Raw genomic sequence first — 26,045 nt, forward strand, 5'->3', positions numbered from 1 at the left:
TGTGTGTGTTCTGTCTCAGTGTGTGTGTGTGTGCTTCTGTCTGCCCATTTGTGTGTCTATCTCAGTGTGTGTGTGTGTGCTTCTGTCTGCCCATTTGTGTGTCTATCTCAGTGTGTGTGTGTGCTTCTGTCTGCCCATTTGTGTGTCTATCTCAGTGTGTGTGCGCCCCACCGTGTGTGTGTGTGGGTGGCTGTGTGCGTGCACGCCCGTGGGGATATGTGTGTGTGTGCGCGCACACGCTGCAGCTGCTGGCCGGGCGCCTGCCCACGCGTGGGCGCTTGCCTGTGTGTGTGTGTGTGTGTGTATGTGTATAACCCCCCCCCGGCCGCTGGCCACTCGCTCCCTTTAAATGCGGCCGCCGGCGGGGCGGCGCGGGGCGGGACCGGCCGGGCGCTGTCAGGCTCCGGCCGCCGCCTGGCTTCCTGCGGGATGGAGGAGCCGGGCGGAGGGGGCGGGAGCGGGGGGGCCCCGCGCTAATTACATAAGCAAAACGTGAATAATTCGCGGGAAAAAAAAAAAAAAAAAAAAAAAAAGCAGCCGCGCAGAAGATGGCGCCCCGCATCCCCGCCCTGCCGCGCTGCTGAGCGGGGAGCCGCCGGGGGCCGCCGGGGGGGGGGGGGGGGGAGCCTGCGGCGCCCCAGGCACGGAGCCGGCCCCCGCCGCCCGCCGGCCCCCGGGACTCGGAGCCCGCAGCAGGAGCGGTAAGGGGCGGCCGGGAGCGGGGCGCGAACCCCCGCCGCGGCTCCGCGCGAAGTTTGCAAGGTGCCCGGAGGGGGGGGGGGGGTGTGTGCGCGCGGGGGGGGGGGCTGCGCTTGGAGATCCCCGCGGAAGGATGGACCCCCCCCATCCTCACCCCCCCGCCCCGGCTAGAGATTTTTGTATGTAGTTATTTATTTTTAAAGTTTATCTCGATTTTTTTTTTTGGAGGGGGGGCTTGTCTTGGGCGGGACCTGCTGCCTGGAGGGGGGGGGAATGGGGGGGTTGTTTGCTTTAAATACAAATACATCAGACCCCGCTTTGCAAATCGGCTGGGGGGGGGCACGTTGGCAGGCAAGGAGCGAGAGCAGAGCAGAGCCCCCCCTGTCCCCCCCCCGCCGCGGCAGCGCTCCGGGGTGGTCGGTCGGTGACTTTGTATCCGCTGCATCCCGGCCCGGGCTGGTGGGGGGGGGGGGGGGACCCATCTCTGCCGCTTGGCTCCGGCCGGGCCGGGCCCGTGTGTGTCTCTTCCCCCCCCCGCACGGATCTGATGGTGAATGGGTTTGAATCAGCCAATCACCGCTCTGTGGGCGCTCGGGGAGGGAGGGAGCGAGGGCATGGCTCGGCTCGGCTCGGCACGGCTCAGACTCGGGCTGGGTTGGTTGGTTTTGCAGAGGGAGATTCTTCCCCCCCCCCCCCCCCGGTCCCCCACACACTTATTTTTGCAGCCTGCGGGGTGCGGGCTCTCTCCGGGTCCGGGCTGGTGGAGAAAGGGAAATCGAGGCAGGTGTGAGCGCAGCAGGGTGCATTTCCCCCCCACCCTCTGCAGAGGGCTCGCCCCTTCTCCCCCCACCACCCCCCGCCCCCCCCCAGATCCAGGGCTGTGGCTGGGGGTCTTGGAAGCCCGGCAATGAACTTGCCCTCGAGGGGAGGCACGTAGCGGCTGCAGCCCCAGCGATAGCCGGCGAAGGGGTTACCCAGCCTGGGCTCTGCCCTGCCTGCTCCGGTCCCTCGCTTGGGCTTCAGGCTCAGCCCGGCTGCCTGCGTCTGATTCCGAGCTGTGCATCGCCCTCCGGCTCCGGCCGCGCTCGGCAGCGGGGGAGCAGCGTTTGCCCTTTGCAGGGTTGAGTAATTGGCGTAGGAAGCTTTTCCTATGAGAGGCCACAGGGTCCTTCCCGAAAAGGGGATTCATCTCTCTGCAATGTAGGAGAGGCTCTTACGTTCCTGGCGCTGGCAGCGGTTTTTTTTTTTTTTTTTTGGTCTACAAAAATTAGCTTCCTGGCGGTAGATACAGAGGGGTTTTTTTTTTTTTGTTTTTTTTAAATTTTTGTGCTGGTGATTGGGGGGAAGGAGCGCTCTCTTGTAAAGTCAGTGGAAGCAGAGAGTGAGTGTTCCTGGGCCGGTTTCTCTTCCTGTCTGATGAGCATGTTTGAGATGCAAAGGCAAAGAGGGCACACATGATTCCAACCATTATCCTGGAAAAGGAGAGAGGTGTTTTGAGTTTGGGACGGGCTGTGTCGGACTGGCCTGGAAAGGCGCCTTGCTCTCTAGCAAATATTTAACAAGCCGAAAATGTGCGTCATTTCCCAGTAGTAACCCAGCTTTGCCTGGTGTTAAAGTAATCGGGCCAAATCCAGGAGTGCGTCTAGACTGGTGTTTGTTACTTCCTTTTCTAGCCCATTTAGCGTGCAAGGCATGCCAATTTCGACTCACCTGTGAATGCACAGGAAGGATTCGCATTGGAGGGTGTATCGGGCAGTGCCAGGGTCCTCTGTGAGAAAAGATCACCGTGTAGGTTACACTAAATTCGAGCTTCTGGTGAGTGAGGGCTGCAGGATTTGCCTTTGAGTATTCGCTGGTAATGATAACTAGTGGCTGGATTCTGATGCTCTTGCTGTTGGGTAGCATCTTACTTCACAGATGGTCCAGTGAGGAGGGCCCAGCGAGACTAGGGCTGGGTGAACAGGCTCAGATACAGGACTTGAACCTTTGCCCTGACACTGGACGTTTTTGAGTGGGGGATAGGGGAAGGAGATCTCCCCCCACCCCCCATTCAAACGTTATTTTTTTGCATGCTCTCTGCACTTCCTGGTTCTGTCCGGGAGCACAGACACCCAGAACAAATGAGGCTGCTCTCTAGGAATTTCCGGCCTAGTTCTGTAGACTCAAGAGGTTCAGATAGTTGGGAAGAGAAACCTTCAAAGTGAAGTTTGCCCATGGGAGGGAGTTTCCAAATGCCCTGACTTCCACTGCTTTAGCATCTCTGGCTTCTGTAACTCTGGTACCTGCAGTCTATCTCAATAATAATCATCAAAATAGTACTTATTTTACCACACTGAAGGCTAAACCGAATTCCCATTGAAGTCAGTGGGTGAATCAGGTCTTAACATCACAGTCTGGTTTAATATGAAAATATATCCGAGGATGACTTGCATGTTTCAGTGGCGTGTCATGGCTTGCTGATGTGATTGCCCAGAGATCATGCTCTTTGGGAAGCTTGTTTTGCCTGACTTATTTGCCTTAACTTTAGTCGAGAGACTCGCTAACCACTAAAATTTGTCTCGTGGAAGCTGTAAACCTTATTGGTAGTTTGCAGGGTGTGCTCCTGTATCCATGTTTGTGTGCAAAGTCCCAAGGGTAAAATGAGTTGTTGATATTTCAAATCAATTCCAGGGCATAAACGAAGACAGGAGTGCCTGGTGCAATTAAAGGGACAGTAGCAAGATAAAAATCCTCTATTGCTCAATGGCGTTGTCTTGCATGGGTTTACTAATGATGATACCGATGATTATTAAAACTTAAAAGTATTTTAAAAATCAAATTTACTTAGTGCTGTTTGTTTGTTTTTGCTCTTCACTCCTCTAGGAGAGTGAAACTCGGCTGGTCGGTATCCCTTTCTGTTTATAGTCAGTTTAATTTTTATGCTGGTGCAGTGGTCCAGTGCTGCTGGGTTGGGGGTTTATAGAAAAGGGCAGAGAAATGTTTGATATAAAATTCACAGAAATAAAAAGCAAATACTGTCAACCCTTCAAATACACACGTTTTAGCCGAAGTATTTCAGATCTGACGGAGCCCCGTGAGATGAGCGGTACAGAGGAACGCCGTCTCTTTGTTCATTATGACCATAGCTGTCTCCCTTTTGCCTTGGTTTTATTAACTGAAGGCTAATGTAACTTATGCTTTCTCAACTGTAGCCTGAGATCTTTAGTTCTTAAAGCGTACGCCTCTACGGCTTCAGCTAAAAGAGTGGCTATTTGCCAAGATTGATGCAGGTTCACCAGCCTCTAGTCGTGGCCCTGCCACCACTGTAGGGAACAGAGTGTAAGGAACAGTAATCCTGCGATGTGCAGAAGGGGGCCGATGGGGCAGACCTTACAGAGGGAAACCTCCCAGTGAGGTCAATGAGAGCTTTGCCTAATGAAGGCTGGTGAGACTGGTGCTAATGACTCCCAGGGCTAGAGAGTTTTTTGCATTCTCAGAACCCTGTGTTGGGATGGCAATGTAACAGCGCGTGTGTTTTATTGGCAGTGTCTGCTGAGGCTCATGGAGAACGGGGCACTGAACCCAATCATCCGAGATGTCTATGCAGCTGCCAGCCACCTGCAGCAAGCAGCGGCCGACTCTCCTGGTCATGGGAATGGCTGCAAAGATCTGATGGTCAAACTGACGGAGGGGCAGTATGTGCTGTGCAGGTGGACCGATGGACTCTATTACCTTGGAAAGATCAAGAGGGTAAAGTAGGCGTTCCCAGCTTTGTGCGGTCTAACACGGTTCTCTACTACGTGCTTCTGTGCCATAGATGTGCTTGAATCCGAACCCGAGATCCAAGTGCTTCAACTTTTATTGGAGGAGCGGAGCAGGGTTGGAATCTGAACCTGACTCCTGAGCGGAACTTCACAGCAGACCCCAATCCCAATATCTCAATAATGGGAGTGACCCAAATCCTGCCTTCAAGTACCCCAGAACTTTAGGTGTTCGAAATCTGGACTCGGGTCCCAGTTTGGGCAGGTGGGTTCATCCCTTTTTAAAGGGCTAAACAGAAGCCCTTCTCTCTGCTAACACTACAGCTGTGCAAACCCTCCTGGGCTCAGTTCATAAGGGCTTCCCTGCAGTTTGCTTCACCGGGGACTGACTCCTGCAAATCTGTCTGAAGGTTTGTCAGACTCCAAGAGCAACTCCCTTTCCATGTGACCCAGCCCCCATCTATTTCCTTCTCTCCAGGCTCCGAGAACAGCTTCTTTCACATACACAGGGTATTTCCGTTTCTAGTCTTGATGACAACCAAAGATCCTAGCAAACCTTAGCTTAAGCCTGCATGCTGTAAATGTCTCTTTTGGGAATAGAGAGAGAAGGTGAGTGAGAGAGTGTCCGAAAATAAAGGTTCAGTCTGAGTCCCAGGCTGTGTCCCAGTTCATCCAAACTGGGTCTTCCTTCGCTACTCAATAAACAAAATCTGAAGTTCGACATCGTATTTTTTTGATGGGGAAGTTGTCCTTTTATCGGATCACCTGAAACAAACAAACAAAAAAAAGCCACGTGTTTCATGAGAAATTTTATAGTGACATTTGTACTTATTTCCCACAAGTTCTAGTCTTGACTCTGCCACCAACTTCCTGCATAATGTTGGAAGACACTTAACCATTCTATGCCTCGATTTGCTTACCTGTAAAATGGGGAGGAAACACGTGCCCAGCTTTTGTAAAGTAATTTTGAGAGCCCTCCATGGAATATGCTGGCTAAGTGGCATGGCTGTTAACAGAAGGACTAGGCTAGTGGAAGATGTGACAAGTGAGTAAGAGGCCAGGGTCAGTGGTGCACATCCACTGACTGTGCTGAGATGCTAAACAGCCCGGATAACTGGTTCTCATCCAGCCCACTTCAGTGGTGACCAGAAATCATTTCATTTGATGGCTGTTTGGTGAAGTGAGTTGATGGGCATCAGTCCAGCTTCTAGAGGGTAAGCAGATGGTTATGTTAGGGGGCTTCTCAGCAGAGACTGCAAGGGCTGGATGAGTGTGAGACAAAAACCCTCTTGTTTCTAGCTGGCACGCCAAGGCAGGGGTGGGCACTGCCGCTGTGCATGTACCTGGTCGGTAGCGACACAGGGAGCTTTGGTTTTCGGGGTTGTTGATCTGGCATCCTTCACCAAAGCAAAATGCAGCTGGGCGTTCCCTTAAGATCCAGACGCTGCAGTGAGTTCCTGCAGTCACAGAGCTGTCCGAATGGGGTGAATTTAAAAAAAAATGCTTAAAAGGAGGGAGATAAAATTGCATCTGATGTCTCTCTGGTTTGCGCAGGTGAGCGGCTCCAAACAGAGCTGCCTGGTGACCTTCGAAGATAACTCCAAGTACTGGGTCCTCTGGAAGGACATTCAACATGGTGAGTGAAGCTTTGGTCTCTCCTCCAGTCCTGGGGATTTTAAACCAGCAGGGACAAATTCCATCAGGGGCTCAGCACCTTCTGATCCTATGGATGGACCTGAAAACTTCCCGTTTTCTCTTGTCTTCCTGGAGTGGCTTTATCTCCTTGAGGTCTTGGCGCTGTGTATTCAAAGGTAGCTCTGGGACTTCTGCTCCCAGCTGACTCTCTGCTGCACTGCCACTGGCTATCCATTTGGCAGGACTGCTCCTGGGATCTTTGCACCAAGCACATGGGTGCCAAGTTAGATGGTAGGGGCTGTGGTGCAACATGCCCCATGGAAATGTACTGCCTAGCCACCTGTTCCCTCTGGGCAGCACCCCATTCCCTGTCTGCAGGATTTCAGCCCCACTCTGAGCTGCAATGCAGATGCCACTAAAGTCGTTCTGTTCCGGGGGGGCTGAGATTTCTGATGTGCCATGTGCCCAGGTCTGGATAAAGGCTCCAAATGTACCTTGCTGCAGCCTGTGGGAGATCTTTGCATGGCTGCATGTTAAAAAGCAGACTTGCATTTTAACCCCTTCAGTGCTGCCCAGAGCAGCAGGTATGTCCAGCAAATGAGCTGTTTGTCTGAGTGGACGTTCCTTTAACCATTGGGGGCCGTTGGTTTGACTGGCGGTCTGGAAGATGTTAGGAGGAGGAGGATGTTAGAGTAATGGTGGTTTGCTGGGCTGCGTTTGTCTCTGGCTGGTGTTTGCGTCATGCCCAGTGGCAGGCCTCTGATCTCTGGCTTATGTCCTGCCTGTATGATCATTTAGCTCCGTTTGTTTGGAGCAGTGAATTTTGCAGATGTACCTGGGTTTCTCCCGTGGGTGATACTCCTCATCCAATGGTCAAGGAAGGCTGGGTCCGGAGTTCCGACAGACCACCAACACATCTTCCCAAGGGATGGGTGTGATCTTTAGTGAGGCTGTCTCCGTCTGCTCTCGGGGGGTTTTGTGTCTGGCCCCCGCAGAGCCCTTAGCCATTGGTGTCCCAAGGAGTGAGAGACTGGGACTAGGAGACAAGCCTGGATCTCGTGTGCGGCAGTGCAGAGCTCTGCCGCTAGCCACACTAACAGTCCCATCAGACTGGCCTCAGGCACGGCTGAATAGTTCTAATCTAGAAAAAGCAGCTGTGTTCGCTGGTGCTGTTGCCCACCAAGGGGGACATTTCCTCCACCCTGTGTAGAGGATCACAGCAAGGCCTCTGTGCCGTGAAAGTCAGGCTTACATTTCGTAGCTTCTCTCCATTTACCCTCTTAAGTAGAAATGCTGAAAAGAATCCAGTTTAGCATTTGGGGGTTTAAATGGTAGGATTTTGCACCCGCTTCCGTGTAACATTCCATTTCTGACGCAACACATGGCATGTACATAGCACTGTTCATCCCAGAGAATGCCACTTACATTTTTATTTTTTATCAAAACACGTAAGAATAGCTTCATCTTCACTAAAACGGGGGTGGGGCAGGTGTTTGATGTGCCTCTAGCAATACTTACGCATCAGTTTTAGGACAGGAAGTGAAGGGGAATACCATGCCCTGCTGGTACTATGGACACGTCGTTTTCTCTGGAGCAGTACATCACCTCTGTGTGCAAGTGATGGAATCTGTCCTCAGGTGATTGCATGCTCACGAGGTGTGGGCTGTGCAAATGCAAATGAGTAAAAGTTGGGATGAGCGTCCCCTGAAATCAAGCCTCTAGCTGGTTTCTGCCACCACTTGGTAAGATTTCTGAAGCACTTTGTCGTCCATTTGGATGAAGGATGCGACATCTGTGTTCTCATGATCTCTCCAGCAGCTAGTTGTGTGTTGCAAAGCAAAGGATGAACTCTTCCTCAGCAGAGATCCTAGTTCCATACACTTGTCCCTAGCAAGAAGAAACCGAAGAAAAATGTGGCCTAGCAGCATTATCTTGAACTAGGATGACTTTGAAACTTTTCCCTGAGACAATAGCAAGTCTCTAAGTGTTTCGCTTTATTTCTGATCCAAAGACAAAGGGTGAAATCCTGACCCTATTTTAGTCAATGGGAGTTTCACTCTGAGCATATAAAGGCTGCTGGAGCCTGAGTCTCTTCCCACACCAATACAATTCCATTGACCCAATGGGGGTACCCTGGTCTGAGTAAGATGAGAGGCTGGCCCACAGAGCCTGTTTATAGGCTGCCCTGGTACAGAAGTCTTGATTATGCTACAGTATCATTTATAGCTTTTTTGGCCTGTTCTTGGATGTATCTTCACAAGTGCATGTCATGGGAATATTTTTTTTCTGGCTGAGTTCTAAGCAGATGTCAGTATTTTGCCAAGTCTGGCGTGGGTAGGGGCCAAGACAAAACGTGCTGGTCCTGATGCAGCAGGTCAGTTCTTAGATGGAGTTTCTGCAGATGCTGGCATGCCTAGCTCTGTAACAGATGTCCCTCCTAGACAGATCGGGGAATGTATGATCGTTGAAAAGCAAATATCATCCTGCTGGGGAACAAAATTCTCCTCCTTCACCCAGGGTGGTGGCTGAACAGAACGATGCACGGGTGTCCAAGAGGATTCTGGCCTGGATTCCCCATGCAGAATGTTATGGTTCGGTTCTAGCCTGCGTACGTGTGAGCACATAGTGGTATAACTGCTGGAGATCCAGTGGTAAAGCCAGGAAAAGAACTTAGGAGTTGCCCAGGTTCTTTCCTTTAACCATATCATTTGGAGCAGGGTTTGTGTTTGTGTGTGTGTAAGGGCATAAATAGACTTTTGCCAGCAAGACCCTCTTCCCCACCCCCCTCCCTGGCAATTCTTGCATGATTCATGCAACCTCTTGGCATCTCTGAACCGCTGTCCTGTCGCTCTTGTTTTAGCTGGTGTCCCCGGAGAAGAGCCAAAGTGTAACATCTGCCTGGGAAAGACATCAGGGACCCTGAACGAAATCCTTATATGTGGAAAATGTGGTCTAGGTAAGAGCGAGCGCTGTTCCAGGTGGACTGTGACGCCTGTGCTGTGGTAGAGCAGGGCTGGCTTGCTTCGCATGCCCTGCCAGCCGTCAGGCATGGGAGCCGACGTTCCTGGCTGATTCTGGCAATGACGCTGGCCTTCGTTTTTGTTTCTTCTGGCACTGGAGGACCACGACCTCGTTGCTCGGGAGGGAAGGAGAAAACGAACGCCCGCTTGGCAACTCTGATCTCTGCGCCAAGGAGCCGCTTCTCCCCTTTTACACTAAGCTGATGCTTGTACAGAATTTATTAATAATGGATGCCCGGTGAACAGAGCTGGCTCTTCCCCCCCAATAAGGTCCCGTGTGTCACTCTGACAGACAGTGGAGACAGGTGTCCGTCACTGAATGCCACGTGCCTAGCTTGGCCACGCTCGGGCAGAGCTCCCGTTGGCATCAGTGGTCCAGCATGGCTGCCCGGCAGTTTAGAACGGCGGAAAGCAGCTCCCGAGTAACGTGACCTGTCGTCTTTGGTTGTGAGCTGAGCGTGTGTATGTTGGCAGGGGGTGATGGGTGGGGCGAGGGGCAGACTTGGGCTGCGTGTATCTTTGGGGAGGAGGAGGGAGAGTATGCCTGGGGGTGGTAGGATGTTTGGGGGGGGGGGGTGAGCGGAGGGCATGTGTGGGCATGTATATATTTGGGGGGCTGCGGGTGGGGAGTGCGTGTTTACGGAGGGTGGGATGCAGCTGATGTTTCCTCTCTGCTCATTGAAACCGCCGGCTGCAGGTGAGCTGGGTCGTTAATGCTGGATGTGTGCAGAGCTCCAGGCTGGCCTCTCTCTGCCAGAGAGAATCTGGCATTATCCAGTCAGGGCTACAGAAAACCGTTTATCCCCTTCCACGGCCTGTGGCCGATCGTTAGTGGCTGCTGTTGTGTGTTTGTGGCCGTACCGCACCTGTACACACACACACACACACCCCTCAGCGTTCTCATTGGCCGGCTAGTCTCTTTGCTCCCAGAAGGCTCTTGGCTTGTTGCACACTATTTGTTTCTCCTCTAGGCTATCACCAGCAGTGCCACATCCCGGTGGTGGGCAGCAGCGACGGCCCCGTGCTGACGCCCTGGTTTTGTCGGAGATGTATATTTGCCCTGGCTGTACGGGTGAGTGAGGGCGTCCATGTGCTCGCCATCCTGCCTGGCAGGTGTCGGGTCTGTATTGGTTCTGTGGGTGTTGTGGTTACTAATTAATTCCTTCCCTTCCTCGCCCTGGGGATGCCAACCCCCACAAAAACCTGCCCCCCCCCCCCCCTCCCCAGGCGATAGATATCTGATGTGCATCCTCTCTGCAGGCAGTGGCTGATTGCGCAGTGTTTACTCTGGCTCCTCTTGCAGGGTTAGCTTAGGGGGACTGGACGGAAGAACCCCGCATTCCTATGGAGGGGCCGAAATCCTTTGTAGCTGACACCAAAGGCAGTGTAGCCCCTTTGGACCAGCTGAGCTGGCAGAAGGTAGCCATGGTGTAGGGGTGAAGTCACAGCTCGGTCGAGGTCTCATAGCTGAAATCTTGTGTCCTACCCCCAAATGAACTGGGGAAAATCCTGGAAAATGTTAGAAAGTGACTGTTACTGCTGGGACCTGCCCATTTGAACATGGGAAAGGGATTTAACCCCGTGTTCCCTGCCTCCATGGCATGCTCCTTTATAACTGCTTTGTTCCCATTCACTCCAGCTCCTGCCAGCGGGCCCCAGTGGCCAGAAAGCACTCCTGAGTGGTCCTCATTGCTACTAGTGGCCATGTCCGCTTTATAGAGCAGAGACGGGCGTCAGCCGCAGCACTCAGCCCTGCACCCTCAGACTTGGGGGAGGGTTGGGAGCACAGCCAGGCCTCGATCAGTTTTAAAGAGAAATTCAAATCCCAGACTTCCTGGCACTGTGTCTCTTTGCCCCAGGAGGCTGTCAGCCGTTATTTATTGACATGCACGGCACCTTTCGCAGGGATCGAGGGGCTGACGATGAAGGCCTGATTTTCAATAGTGACTAGTCATGCCCATTAAAGGGGCCTGCTTTGTAGAGAGTGCGGCCCCTCTGCCCTGTGCAGCTCGGGCCCCTTTAAGGACTCTCTTGCTAGGGAACCCTGGAGTGGAGCCAGCCAGTCGCTAGCCACTCTGGGACACGTCTGCCTAAGTGAACCCCAGGCAGATGAAACACGAGGGGGTTGCAAACCCTGGACATGGGGTGCCTGGGGGATTCGGGGACACAATAGCAGGGAAAGTGGCCAGGTTTTCAGGTGAGGCGGAACTGATGCAGCCCAGCACTCCTTCAGCACCTCTGACAGGAGGGGCTCAGTGTGCTCTGCCCCCATGGATTGGTTTCCACACATCCCATGGGGTATCACTCCCATTTTGCAGGTGGGAAAACTGAAGCACAGAGAGGGGAAGTGACTTCTGTGCAGCTTTGGGCAAGTCAAGTGGCAGAGCATCCTGCTTCTCAGCCCCCTGCTCTGACCACGAGCTCCTTCCATACTGCCTCCAAACCCGGGGCCTGCGCCTGCCTCCTCGCAGCTGATAGCAAAGTGCCCTTTGCCTTCAATGGGGCCAGGCTCGGGCCCCTAGTCACCAGCTTCCTTGTGCATGGCTATGCTGACCTGGTGTTCTGGTTGGTCCTGCAGAAAGGGGGTGCTCTGAAGAAGGGAGCCATCGCCAAGACGCTGCAAGCCGTCAAGATGGTGCTGTCCTACAACCCGGAGCAGCTGGAGTGGGATTCTCTGCACAGGACCAATCAGCAGCAGTGTTACTGTTACTGCGGGGGGCCTGGAGAGTAAGGCCCCAAACTGATTACACTGCACTTGGCTTTGAATGTGGCTATCAAAGATCAGACTTTCAACAGTCTGACATCCCCCCTCCTCAGCGATAACAGACAGCCCGTGTCCTAGCGCAGCAACATTGGCTCAGCCGGGCCTGCACAGTGGCCGGGGCCAGTGCTAGTGGCTCCGATGGGAGCATCATCCAGGGCTTTCTCTGCAGCTCTCTGGCTGATGCGTGAGCCGGGTTAGAACCCAGCTCCCTCTCCTGTGTCTCTTTGCTGAGCAGGGCCAGGGAGAGTGAGACAGAGCGGGGCATGTCATTGTCCCTAAAGGCTGAATACGCCCAGCGGGCAACCAGGGCCGCTCCGATTTCAATCACTTAAACCACAGGTTGGCTCACCATAGCCGGGCTGCTCAGTGTTACGCTAATAGCTCTCCACTCGGTGAGGGAGAGAAACGGACCTGGCTGGCATTAAAAGTCACCCGGGGAATCTGTTCTTCTCTTTCTCATGGCAGCAGCTGAGGTCAGGTGCTGTGTTGTGCCAGGCATGGTACAAAAACATAAGGAGAGACCGAGCCTGGCACACAGAGCTTCCAATCTAAATAGACAAGGTGGGGAAAGGAAGTGTCCTTATCCCCTCCACATAGATGGGATGGGAACAGAGGCACAGGCTAAGGGCTTGCCCATGAACACCCAGGAAGATTTACAAAGCCTGGGACGGGTATCCCAGTCCATTACCTTACCCACCAGTCCATCCTTCCTCCCAGGGCCAGTCTGAGAGAGAAGGTCGGTTGCTAAACTAGTTCCCGGGGAAGCTTCTTTGAGGGTGCAGCTCTCATCCCATAAACGTGCATCAAGTTCTGATTTTTGCGGTCACTGAATGTGGCTGCTGAGCTTTTCACCTCCTCCCCGGGAGGGAGGCAATGGGACAGGGCAGGAGTTCACTCAGTGCTGATGTGGCGGTTCTGTGCTTTGCCATGCAGGAGCTGCCGCTCCTCGCTGTAACAAGCTGCAGGTGGGAATCCCCTCCCCCCCCTCCAAAAATAAAAAAATAACCCCGTTGGGAAAGTCACCGATGGCCAGAATAACCATCTTGAGAGCTGCAGCGTGGTGCATTTGCAGTGAGGCTTCCTGTGTGCTTAATTGGGAAAGGCTAAGAAAGCCGGCTGTGCTAGTGAGCCGCTGGGGTGTAAGGCTTTCAGTAGGATCAAAATATCTAATCCGGCCTGAGAGGCTGTGACCAGGTAGCTTTAAATACTGAACTTACATTTGATAAAATATTTCTGGGAAATCCAGATCTGATCAGATCTTCCGAGAGGCTCCTGGCTGATAAGTGCCCAACTCCCATGGCAGTCCCTTTGCCTCCTTCGAAAACTCCATCGGGACCTCCTCCACTCCCCCTCCCCCCCTTTTTTTAATGTAAATGTCCGTGATCTTTTTTCCCCCAAGATATCCCTTCCCCTGCAACATTACGAACCCAGCTGCAGCTGGCCTGATTGTCCTTCGCCCAGCGCCTCGCACCGTCATTTCCACCAGTGTCAAGGGGATGTGAAATTCTGCTGGTCCCATTTGGGGAGCATTGCACACCCGCTTTGCACACTTACATTGCCCTGGCGTAAATGGCTGCCCAGCATGCCGTGTGATGGAGAACTTTCTCCACCCACCCATAAGGCACCGTGCATAGCAACGGTGATCTAGTAATAAAGCATCTCATGCCAGCGCAGAGACAGGGTTCAAATCTGGTCTCTCTTCCCAGGTGGTACCTGAAGATGCTGCAGTGTTACAGTTGCAGGCAGTGGTTCCACGAGGCCTGCACCCAGTGCCTTAGCGACCCCATAATGTTTGGAGACCGGTACGTCCTTCCCCATCTAACCCAGTTGCTTTTTTGCTAACCACCTCCCCCGCCCGCCAAGGGTCTTGCCCGGATTGAGCATGGCTTAGTCTGTATTTCCTCCCCCAGCTGGCTGTCCACATGCTCACAGATGCGTTGGGAGCAGCTGGGATCCGTGGGGTGGTTTCTCTTCCTCCCAGACTATCGCGCTTCCTTCAGGTGTCCTGGGAATCGTTGCTCAGCTGAAATCCTGGCTGGTCGCTTGGCCAAGAGCCCCTGGATTCCAGCAAGCAGCGACCCAGAGAGACCTGCCAGTCTGAGCTCGCTGACGGAGCGAGTGAGTCTGAGGGAGTCTCTCCCTCTGTCCAGTCTACGTGGCCGTTGAGTGCGCTGCAAGCCTGCCAGGCGCTAGATGTCCGCGGGGACCCTGCTGCTGCGCGGTAACCGTCCCCGAGTGGGACGGCCGAGCGCGCCAGGGGGCGGTTTGTGCCAGCAGCAGGGCTGGCACAGACAGGCGGTGCACGGCAGGCTGATGCGGGGCAGCTTCGCCCCCCACTTGCTGGGCACTACATGTGCATGCAGGCAAGCCCCGTGGTGTGTGTGTTCTCTGGCTGGGGGCTGTGTGCGCCTGTCCCTTTGCGTGCAGGGTGGGTCTGTAGCTGGGAGGTGGCGCCTCTCTCATTTCTAACCCCCTCGCCCAGCGCGGGCGGAGAGAATTCTGCCAGCCAGGGGACTCTGCCAGGCACAGCAGAGAGAATTGTTTGGCTCTGATGATCTGGAGTAGCTGGCGGGGCGCACGTGCAGGGGCAGAGGCAGGCACACCAGCCCGTAGTCCCCGCCGGGTACTGGTGGAACACGTCACAGCCTTGCGTGGCATGCAGAGCAGAGCACCGTGCTGGGGCTGGATCCTGCCTCCCCGGCCCAGCAGGCAGAGCTTAGTTCCTCTCGAGCGAGCCCCTTGGGCTGACCCATAGGGCTGGATTGCTGGGCTCTGCAGCGACCTCCGCAGCTGAGGAAGGGCTGCAGCGACAGGGACTGTTTTGGGAGCAGGGGCAGGACTCCGAAAGGGGCTGGCGGAGGGAGCGAAGGCTACAAGCATTGCCCAGCGGTGTGGAGTGACTGTGCCCCCCAGTCCGGGCCTGAGGACAACCTGGCATGGCACGTGCAGGGGATTGGATTCCACAGCAGTCTTTGCCCCGCATGGCAGCAGAGGGTCCTGCTGCTCCTTGGGGAGGACGGGTCGGTGGGGAGACCCTCGGGCTGTTTGGCTGGAGAGAGGATCCCAAATCCATCCTCCTCCTTCGCTGCCCCCCACCTTACCCTGTCTGCCTCTCTCTCTCTTTCAGGTTTTATGTTTTTTTCTGTTCGGTGTGTAACCAGGGGCCAGAGTACATCAAGCGCCTGCCCTTGAGATGGTAAGCGTTGGCTAGTGGTCGCGTTGGGATCAAGTGAGCAGGGCTGGAAGCTGGGTTTCCCGGCTGGAAGCTGGGTTTCCCGGCTGGAAGCTGGGTTTCCCAGCTGGCGGGGTGAAGCACCGACTCCTGGGGTTTTCTCTCTCTGGGCTCGACTGGTGCCTTTCAAAGTTGTCCCTGGAAGGGCAGGGCCTGCAAAGCGCCTCCACGTGGCCCAGGGTTGTAACGGTCCCCTTGGCGAGATGCAGCCACGCTGAATGGGCGCTCTCCTGTTAATGGCATCCCCGTGCCCACCTGGCGCTGCATCTTCATGTCGTTACCGGGCCCAGAAGCCTGCAGCTCTCGTGCATTTGTAAAAATCAATGGGCCTGGCTCATAAAGCAGCTGAGCAGCCACAATCCCACCCTGTGTTAGTGGATGCAGCGCCTCCCAATGTCCCGCTCACACTGTCCTGAGTCGCAGCCTAGTCTGGGTCCCTGAGCGGGGCCCCTTTCTGTCCCAAGCTTTCAGGATCTCTGTGGAGGGGCCATTTGCATTTTATGGGTGCGCCCGTGATTTATTTTATAGTTTGGGGTGTGTTTGCCCCTTCCATCCTGACCTGCTTTTCCAGGCCTGGGCCCCACACACAGCTTTGCGGATGCCCATTAATCCCCGCCCTGCAGCCCCGCCGCCTGTTCTGTTCCAGTCCTCGGCTCCTCACTCATAACTCTGCTGCTGCAGATCACTCCTGACCGTCAGTGCCCCTTGTTTCCACAGCTAGCTCAGGCGAATCTAGGATCAGGCACGCTGGAGAGGTTCAGCTCCACAGGGGAATAGGCTTGCATCTAGAGCCGGTGCATGTATTTGTGGAGGGAAATAGGGACAAGTGGATGGAAGTTTCCTATTGAACAGGAAGAGGGTGATTTGTTTTGCGTCCCAAATGGGGAGGCCCCTGACCTTCCATTGGGCTCCTTGCCCATCAAACTCCTGGGCAATGTGACTCCGCTTGTGTGCAGAAGCAGGAGCCTCTCACTAGCAGTTCACCCTGTCCCTGGTGCAGGGAGGTGGCCAGGATTTTTGCAGCTTTGGAGGCATCATCTGAACTGGCCCTGGCCGGTTCTGTTCTGAGCCTCTCGCTCAGCTCTGACAATGCACCTCGCTTCTCAGCTGCAAACCAGCCCAGGGCTTCTCCAGTTGTGTGGCACTGCTTCCTACGGAGGCTTTTTCTGGATACATACTGCTTGCTTGCCATATTGTACATGGGCCAAAATACATATTTGCCAGCAGATAAGTCACCCAGGGTGATCTGGCCACGCGTCTCTTTTTACTCAAGAGATTGTCTCTGCTGTATGAACGTGCACATTCTAGTTCAGAAGATAAATAACACTTTCCCCTTCTCCAATGCCTCTTACCTGAAGATCTCAAAATGCTTTACATACCTTTGTATTCATGAATCCCCACGGTGACCTACGTCAAGGATATACAGACATTGTTTAACCAGGCACTGAACTGCAGCCACCTCTGGGGTGGAATACAGTAGCTGTTTAACAGGGCACGCCCATACTGCACGTCTGGTTTAGAACAGGAATCGAGGGATGCCGTATATAATTGGGGATATGTTTCCAGGGAGGCAGAATGTACATGCAGCCAGGACTTAATGGTGATTTTTTTTTTTTTTTTTTAAAGACCTATTTTTATGTGCTAGGAGCCTCTGTGTCCTGCCATCAGTTTCCTGCACTTTCATTTTTCAGCTTATATTAGATCAACCAGGAATCCTCCGCCCCACTACCTTAATTCTAGCACTGAGCATGTGGCTGAAACTGACAAAAAGCCAGGACATTAAAACTTAATCCTGGCGCCCTGCACCTTAGCCAACCCTGTGTGGCTCCGGTGTTTCAGCACCTGGCAAATCTCCCAACATGCAGGGCCCCCTGCAGGATTTTGCTAAACAGATCAGCCGAACAGCCACTTCATCTCCATTTCCTGGCTCCCCTTTGAACTCCGGCTTTAAACTAGCCCTCTACTTCTTCCTCTAATCTACTTCTGTGCCTGTGCAAATACAGTTGAACCTGCTAAAACACTCCAGATCTGCACAGCAGCTAGGATGGGGTTGACTGGTTTGCCAGAATCCTAGGCTGTGGATTAACACAATCTGATCTCTCCAGCTTTCTCCATAGTGCAGGATGCACCTACTGGATTTCCATTCATTTCTAGAATGGGTCCTGGAGAGGACATATCTGCTACTGCCTGCAGAATGGCAGCTGAGGGGAAGGGATGGGGGCCTTTCTTTCCCGGCTCGGCTATGAGCCCGGTCGAAATCCATCCATCAGACCCCCTGAGCATCCAAGGCCTTGCTTGGAGTAGGAGCAGAGGAGAATGTCAGGAGTGGGGAGAAGGCAGCTGCTACTGAAAAGCCAGAGTGGGAAGCTCATGGTTGCAAGCCTGAAGTAAATCCAGGTGCATCTGGAAGCCGCTCCTGGGCTAAGTGGGGCCGTATTTGCCTGCAGAGTCTCAGCTGCTCTTGTTTCCTTTGCTCCCCAGGGTAGACGTTGTGCACCTGGCCCTTTATAACCTGGGTGTGCAGAGCAAAAAGAAGTACTTCAACTTTGAGGAAATCCTAGCCTTCGTAAATCAGCACTGGGATCCACTGCAGCTCAGAAAGGTAAATATTGGGGGGCTGGGATCCGAACAGGGAAGGCAGCTAGGAGGGAAGGACCGGGGGCTGCAGGGGAAATGACACATGGACTCTCCACCCCTTGCAGCCAGGAACGCTGCCAGGCTGACTCAAAGGAAAATAAGCCCCGTGTTTCTTTGTGAGCCTCCGTTCCTGTCGGCTCGCACAGCAGAAGGGGTCTGAGTGGGGTGGGAAGCTCGTGAGTGTCGCTCAGATAGGCAGAGCGATGAATTCAAGTGTATGTAATGGTGAAATGCCGTGGTGACGAGCTGTGTGTGTCTTTGCACTCGGGATTTCTCTATTAACGGGGAGGAGCCATAAACCACAGGATGCATTTGTGTGGTACTTGGTTGCAAAGGATTGGAGCGCTGAGACCACTGCCTTTCTGTGTGCTTCCTTGAAGGGCACAGGGTAGGAGGTGTAAAACGGCCTTTGCCTGACTCTTCCTTGCGGGCGCAGGGGGTTTGCCACTGGGGTGGATTTTGTGGCTCTGGGTGGACTTGGTTTCTTGCCTGCTTAGAAGCAAGTCGTTAGCAGGTGTTTGTCCAGTGTGCCGCACTGGGGTTGTGGTAATCATTTAGTCAGTAGCCGTGTGCAGCCCGTGGGGAGACTGAGGGCACCCGACAGGCGTTGCCAGAGCTTTCAAGTTGACCTGTCATTGTGCCTGCCCCGTGCAGAACTCACTGTGACCTCCCCACGCTGCCAGCTCCCTGGCCTGGAATCAAGGCTGGCAGATCAGCTGGTGTTCTAGGTGGAAGGTGCTGACTGTAGACCTGCTGCCGTCCGCATGGCAGCTGGTTTGTGGGGAAGCCCTGCTGGTGGCTTTCCAAAGCGCCTGGGGAAGGGCTGCTTAACCACTGCAAAGTGTCCTACCCTTCCTCTGCCAGCCTTGGCGCAGCGTGTGAGAACCAGAGGGAAGTGGACTAGGCTAGTTTTGCTGTCCTGGCCCAGGGACGTGCAGGAAGTAAACAAACATCATTCATTTAAAAAAAAAAAAAAATAGAGCCAAACCAGAGGAGGAATTTTAACTGTCTTCGGAACACAGGTGAGGAAAACCCAGAGCTCTGATGTCCAGACAATAAACCCTACCTCAGTATTTGCGTTCTGGAGGTCTGTGGGGTTTTGTTGGTTGTGCATTTCTGAGCTTTATGATCAAACAGCAGCAGAAAACTGTTGCTTGGGCTCCCCCATTTGTTTAAGTTCTGAATAACCGCTGTGACCAATGGCTTCTCCAGCCAGCCTGCGCTCTGTGCTTTGCTGATCACCTGTGCAAGTTAACGAAATGACCTTTTGGCTAATGCTTTATCCCAGCTGACTGGCACCCCAACCTCCGAACGAGCGCCGCACCTTCTCAATGCACTGAACAGCTATAAAAGCAGGTGAGCCAGGGCCAGGGATTGTTCAATGCAACGTTTTAGTTTCAGCTGGCGCGGGAAAAGTTGGAGGGGCTGAAATTCCTGGGCTTGCGGGAGTTGGGTGCTGAGGTAGGACTGGTGAGAGGGAAGGAAGAGCTCTCAATGAAGGCTCCCATTCAGAGCTTAAACAATAACTCATGAGATTTGTATCCTCTGCTCTCTAGATTTCTTTGCGGTAAGGAAATCAAAAAGAAAAAATGTATCTTTCGCCTGCGAATTCGTGTCCCGCCAAACCCCCCCAGCAAGCTCCTGCCAGAGAAAGTGCTGGGGCTGGGTGAGAATGGAGCTTCTGAGCTGAAGAGGAGAGGAAAAAGCAAATACGCCCATAAAAACGGGTCTGTGTCCAAGTTTTCACTTCACGCTCGTCTCTCCTCTTCCGCATCTGTCCTCTTCAGAAATCTGGTTTTCCCCCTAAACCTTTGTGCTTTCCCTCCATAGAGTGTCCCCTTCTGTCTTAAACTCTGACACAGAAATGCTAAGATGGGGGGTCCCCTGGGTATGCAGGGTTTCCCAGTTCTGTCTCAACAGCTACAGTAAAACAGCTTTCCTGGGCTCTCTTGATAGTTTCTCTATTTCACAGCAAACAAACAGAGAAATTAGATAAAAACACAGACACTCTTGCTGGAAGGTTGCAGCGTGACATTATTTTATTCTTTAGAATTCAGAACAGACAAGAACCCTAAAGCAGAGAGAAACAAACCAGGCTGCTCCATAAAAACCGAGAGGCCACAACTCTCACCATCTTATGGTGATTGGTTCTCTGCAAACTGACTACTAAGCTCTGTTCTCACACTTTTCTCTCCAGAGCCCCCTAGGCCACAAGCAGGATCAGGATTTCAAATGACAGCTTGTAAATTTTAGTTTTCAATACACCCCACTCCCCACCCTAGGATTCTCCCTGGCTGCTTGGAACCAAAGTAGACATTTTCTATGTCCCCCCTCAGGCCTGTTACATGATGTGCAGTCTCCCGGCAAGCCTGACTCTCATTGTTTTTTGTTTGTGTTTGTTCTTTGCTTTCACAGTTTGCTGCCTCATGAATTTCAACAGCAGAAAAGGCGAGTTGCTAGAAGAAAAAGATCAAAATTTTTGTTGGAGGATGCTATTCCCAGTGTTAGTTTCTCACTACTCTTTTTGGTTTTGTTTTTGTTTTTTTGTTACTATCCATGTGATGTTGTTTTTCAGGGTTGAATTATTGCAGTTGTTTGCTTTTTTGTTTTTCAAACACTGAACTGGGCATGATCCTTGCGCTGCTGACATTTTCCTGGCTACAAACAGGCATTTAGGAGGCTTGAGTGCTCTTCCCAATTTGCCGTTTTCCCATCCGGCAGAGCCAGTGAGCTCGCCAGGCAGAGGTGACCAAGAAAGTTTGCCCTTCTGTCCACAAACTAGCCTTCTGATGCCAACAAGAAGCGGCTCAGAGCAGGGAGTTCCAAATACATCTCTTGGTTTAATTAGTGCCATGGGGGAGAAAGAAAACCGATGGGCAGGAGGAAGTGTCTTCTGGTGGCTAGCGCACTGGGATGGAAGTTGGGTGTTTCAGGTTCTATTACTGGGTTTGCCACTGATGTGCCAGGAAACTTGGAACCAGTCACTTCAGATCTCTGCCAATAGTTTCCCAACCTGAGGTGTGAGAATTGATTAAATCGTTGTAAAGACTTTGACCTCCTCAGCTGCGTCAGGTATAATTGTCACCATCCTTCCAAATGCCCTCAGAGCTTCTCCGAGCCAAACACACACACAAGACCCAGGTAAAAGGGAACCGCAGATGGCAGGAGGCACTTTATTATTTTTCATGAAAAAGGTTCCTTTAAAAACCAAGGCAGAGGATTCCCCACCACCCTCCCACTGTGCCCGGTGGGTGCGAAGGTTACCAGCTCCCAATGGCAGCCTTCTGCATGCCTTCTTTGCAAAGGGGTAAGTGACTGTCCAAGGCACAGGGCGCCTGAGTGTACAGGAAATGGAAGGTGGAGGCCACGGGGGGTAGGAAATGCCGACGGGGATGGCTCACACCAAGTCAGGGGCTGTTTTCAGCTAATGAATATACTCCTTTTTGCAATGCAGAGTGACTTCACGTCAGCTTGGAGCACAAACCACCACCTGGCCAGCATATTTGACTTTACACTGGATGAAATTCAGAGCTTAAAAAGGTAAACTGCCCATCTGTCCCACGGGGCAGTGATGCCAGATGGTAAGAAAAAACCAGGGCAGGTCTCTGTGCGTGCTTCTCTGCTCTTTGCCACGCAGGGGGTTAGCCACCATCATGATTCGGGAGGTTGCGCTCTTCACGCCCTCACAGGCTGGGGAGAGAAGAGCTGCCCAAAGGTGACAGATGTTTGAGGGGCGCAATCAGGCAAATCTCCAATCCCAGATTTATTTGAGGAATCACGATTTTCAGTGGGCACCAGCTAAGCTGCTTGCGCCCTGCTGGGAAATGGAAGCAGGCGGGTGGGGGAAGCCCTCACTGGTCGTTCGTGAAAGCCCCATCCTGGCATCTCTGGAAGCCCTAGCAGTCTGCGCTGGTTCCCATTTTCCTGTCTGATGTCTGGGCTTTGAAATACCGCTGTGCAGGCCTCCCTGGCTGCAGTGATTGGGATGCACACTGCTGCCCTCCTGAACGTTCCCGACTGGGCCGCACGTGTTAGCTGGCATTCTGTTTGGAGCCGTGTCCGGCATGCACGCGGAAGGCCGTCTGCTACTGATGCAGCCGGCCTCACGCAGCGGCTGAGGTCTGGCCAGGATTGACTTCACTCTCTCTCCCTTTCAGTGCCAGCTCGGGGCAGACTTTTCTTTCTGACCTGGATTCCACAGATGCTGCCAGCACATCTGGCTCTGCAACAACGAGCCTGTCTTATGAATCAAGGTAATGGGAGGGAAGGATGAGCCGAGACCTGGTTCTTGCCCTTTGATTTTGCATTTCTCTTGATTGCACTTGACTGCTTTCCTCTAGTCCCCCACTAACTCTCCATTTCACAGCTGCCAACCTCTTGCTTAGGTAGAGTTAACTCCTGATGATGATCTCATTGGAAGTTATCCTGGACCTGGGCCCTTCTCTTCCCTCCAGTCTTTCTCCAGGCTGGCCATGAAGTCTCCCAACTGCTCTGCACCCAGAGTATTTCCCAGTATTGCTAACCTTTCTCTGTCTCTGCCCTGACACAAAGAGAACTGGACACTGACTAGTCTGAGACTGTCCCCAGACATGCCTGGCTGCAGGAAAAACCCCAGCGTCTGTTTTTAAATCTCTTTGCAACGATACCCTGTGAAGAAGCAGGTCCCAGGTAGTCCTCGGGCACCTGGCAGCAAGGTGAAAGGTGGTTAATGGCTGGAAACCTGGCACTCTGCTCCTTGGTGCATACCAGGTCACACTGAGTCAGCAGCCGGGCTGGGAAGCTCAAAACCAAAAATCACTTTCCTTAGCAAACATCCTCCGGCTCCCTACTTGGCTGGCTCAGCGCTGACACCACCAGGCACGCGTCTCGTCTAAGGGCCAGCGCTGCTGCATCGTTCGTTCCTTTTGCCAGCGTTTCTCTCATCCCTGTCCCCTTCTCTCTCCCCCTTAGCCGGCGGAACGTGGGCAGCCGGAAACGGAAGTTGGCAGCGAAAGCCTATGCCCCGGTGGGGGCGAAGAGAAAAGGCATCGAACAAGGTGGGCCCCTGAATGGTTGCGCCTCAGAGAGCAGCGAGGCGGCGTGTGCCCCGGAGCGCCAGGATGACTGGATCGACAGTCACACCTTGGAGAGCATCAGCGAGGACGACTCCTCCCTTTCCCACCTCAAGTCCTCCATCACCAGCTACTTTGGCGCAGCTGGCAGGCTGGTGTGTGGGGAGAAGTACCAGGTGCTAGCCCGCAGGGTGACTCCGACGGGGAAAGTCCAATACCTGGTGGAATGGGAAGGCACCACCCCATATTGATCCCTCTGGCTTGGACCAGCCTGGGGAACCTCTCCTAGAATGATATAGATGAGAGATATATATATATATAAATCCGACAAAACCCCTGACATAAACCAAAGGAGGAAAGGATGTGGATGAGCAGGGCTCCCACGCTGCAAGCTCTCCTTACGCTCCTGTGGGTTGTGCAGGTGAGGTTGAAAAGGAACACTGACCGGTCTGGAGTGGGGGATCTCTAGGGAACGGCGAAGGACTGAGGACAGGGTATAGCAGAGGCAGTTGGACACTGCGATTAAATCCAGACTGTTACGGTGAGCCGTGGCATGGGCTGGCTAAAACTGATAGACGACGGGTTTTAATCACGGTCATAGACAAATGGCAGCGCCTAGTTACGCTTCCCTGAGGGACCCTTTGCCTAAGCCAAGGGAGATCTCTTTGTGGAAGTGAGAGCAATTAGTGATCTGGCTTTTCGGTGTGATACGCTGCTGTGCGTTAGAGGCACCGTAGGGCCCTCCAGGCCACCCAGCGTCTGGCTTAGAGCACACCTCTGTGTAATGGAGCAGCTGTTGTGGTGACCCGCAAGGGAAGAGGGAAGTTTGAGTGGAGAAAGGAAATCCAATCCATGGAGAGCTCAGACACTTCCCCTCTAATAACAAGAAAAATGCTGCAAGGCTGAAGAACCACATCTAAGTCCCCATGGGCACCAGTGTCTTATGATCACCTATGAGCCTTAATACCAGACCCAGCTGGCCTTGCTGCTAAAGCAAAAAGCACCTACCTAACCAGGTTTATCATGCCTGAGAACCCAAGTGTCACAGTCTTGTGCTGAGAGAAAATGCTGGGCAAACTGATTCTTGCCAAAGCAATTATATAGTATTTACCTCCTCATCATAAACCCATTCATTAACGGGATGTGGGTAGTTTTAAATGAGCAGAATTGCCCTATAGATATATAGGATATATATATCCACACACACACTTTTAGACCATACACTTCCAGCCTTCACAGACGTAGGACAGATTTCATTATGGTTGCTACTGTCCCATACATTAAGATGTGAAATGATGTATCCACTCCATTTGCTTATTCTTTTGACAATCACAGTCTTGGAACGAATGAGACAAATGATGTGAGCCTGCCTTAAAAAGAAGGAGGGCATTGTTTTGCACTGATGGCATCTTAACGGAAATGGAGCCATGGGCATTTATTTTTGTAAAGATCATTGTGTTGAATGCTGCCAAATGCGTAGACAAACCAAAAAACCCCAACCAAGCAAAACCAAGGACAGTGGCAGCATCTCTGTGAATGGAAGAGAAATGTTTGTGAAGGGGGAGGGAATTTCTGTTGCTGCTGCTTTCGGATACATAATACATATTGCTGTTTGTATTACCTGACATATACTAGCTGAACCAAATCTTTCTACTCCAGCACTGCATGATCTCTGTCTTTGTTGCTCTTGCGTATCTAGTGGAAGAAGAGGATATGGCCTTGCGGGGCAAGGAAGGGAGAGGAAATGCAGTAGCTTCAGAATCAAAAGAACGAATGTAATAAATTATTGGAAGGCGAGCCATGTTTTCCGTTATTGGGATTCAGAAAGTGACTTGCTAAGCCAAACTCTGGGATTCAGTTTGCATTCCTAATCATAAAAAATTGCCACCCTTCTCTAATATAAAATGAGATTGTCAGGCAGCTTAAACACGGAATGGAGGTGGTTTTAAAATATAGCTATACTTTTACAAACTCCAATAGCAGTAGAAAAATGTGTTCGATTTTTCTTTTAAACATTGAGTGAAAAGTTGTTCAAACGTTCTAGCCTGGTGGTTGAGAACCCGAAGTAAAACTGACCATAAACAAAAGTGACCAGGTGCGTGAGGTGATATCTTTTATTGGACCAACTTCTGTTGGTGAAAGAGACAAGCTTTTGAGCTGCATTCAGCTCTTCAGATGACCTGAAGCTGGTCCAGTACAAGATACTATTTCATCCCCCTAGTCTCTCTAATACCTTGGGAACAACATGGCTACAACAACACTGCAGATAAACAAAAGTGAAACTGACAAGTCTCCTTTCATTGTCCAAGCTGAGTGAAATGCAAAAATGTAAACATCATAAAGGTAACAAAGCCAACTAGAGTTTGCAAATTCTTTCACCTTTAATAATCCCTAAAGGACATTGTTAAAACCATGTATATGATTTTATGACCTGACAATTGCAAGATGAACTGAGAAGCTCATTTTATTGAGGGGGGGGAAACCTTATTTAAGATCCTGAATCATTCAGAGTATGATTCTCCCCTAACTGACACTGGTGTAAACCAAGAGTAAAAACAGGTGAGAGAGGAAAATCGGGCTTCATTTTTAAGCAGAGATCCCATAATAAAAGCAGCACTTCCCCACTGATGTCCAAACAAATAGCACAATCTCGTGTTAACAGAACAAGTTAACGTTACAAATCAAAGGCCAAATTACGTCATCCTTAACGAAGTAAAACTCCCACTGATGTCACTTGTAAAATAACAGTGGATAATTCAGGTGGTGGTTTTTTTTGTTTTGTTTTTTAATATGCTCCCCAAAATGTGAATGAAGGTCTCAATATTTTTGTAGCCTGAGTTGATTACATGGCTGACACCCAGAAAGGTGCATCCAGCTCCTTGCTGTCCTTTGAGTGTTAGAGATGTTGGGCTGGATTCTGCCTGGCTGCACCAGTGTAAATTTGGAGTATTTCCATGGCCTTCAGTGGCATTTTCAAGAGTATCCCAGAGTAACTAGGATCAGAATCTGGCATGTTAGCTGCTGTAGTAGAAGCAGATAAGCCTTAATATAGCAGGGAAAAAAAGCCTTTCATTTTATCTGTCAGAAATAATCTAGCAACACCCTGATGGAAAACCTGCCACCTGTTTGTAAAATGTGGAATCCGCGTTGGGGTTGGACTTGAATCCACTGCATGGAAACCATGACTTTTAAAAACTATCTGCAGTACGTCTCTACTGTTCAAGTGACATCTCACTCCTGAGGCTTGGTCTATGCTACCGGTTTATG

The 26,045-nt window shown here is 52.1% G+C and overlaps 1 protein-coding gene across 3 annotated transcripts; it reads left to right on the forward strand.

Moving 5' to 3' along the window:
• Nucleotides 1-384: 384 nt before the first annotated feature.
• Nucleotides 385-26,045, forward strand: PHF19 (PHD finger protein 19). 3 transcript variants are annotated; one of them, XM_067541797.1, is made up of 15 exons: nucleotides 385-701; nucleotides 4,225-4,428; nucleotides 5,994-6,075; nucleotides 8,935-9,030; nucleotides 10,066-10,166; nucleotides 11,673-11,821; nucleotides 13,565-13,660; nucleotides 14,986-15,054; nucleotides 17,572-17,692; nucleotides 19,016-19,083; nucleotides 19,284-19,454; nucleotides 20,143-20,230; nucleotides 21,182-21,267; nucleotides 21,885-21,980; nucleotides 22,678-26,045. In XM_067541797.1, exons 2-15 carry the CDS (start codon nucleotides 4,240-4,242, stop codon nucleotides 23,027-23,029), a joined length of 1,764 nt encoding a protein of 587 aa, XP_067397898.1. In that variant the 5' UTR covers nucleotides 385-701; nucleotides 4,225-4,239; the 3' UTR covers nucleotides 23,030-26,045. The 3 variants fall into 3 exon arrangements, with proteins under 3 accessions (XP_067397898.1, XP_067397899.1, XP_067397900.1); XM_067541798.1 differs by lacking the exons at nucleotides 14,986-15,054; nucleotides 17,572-17,692; nucleotides 19,016-19,083; ... (3 more) ...; nucleotides 21,885-21,980; nucleotides 22,678-26,045 and adding an exon at nucleotides 13,769-14,161; XM_067541799.1 differs by lacking the exons at nucleotides 11,673-11,821; nucleotides 13,565-13,660; nucleotides 14,986-15,054; ... (5 more) ...; nucleotides 21,885-21,980; nucleotides 22,678-26,045 and adding an exon at nucleotides 10,734-10,915.

This window comes from Emydura macquarii, unplaced genomic scaffold (assembly GCF_026122565.2).
Source record: "Emydura macquarii macquarii isolate MOO-44397 ecotype Brisbane River unplaced genomic scaffold, CSIRO-AGI_Emac_v2 contig_691, whole genome shotgun sequence".
Lineage (NCBI taxonomy): Eukaryota > Metazoa > Chordata > Testudines > Chelidae > Emydura > Emydura macquarii.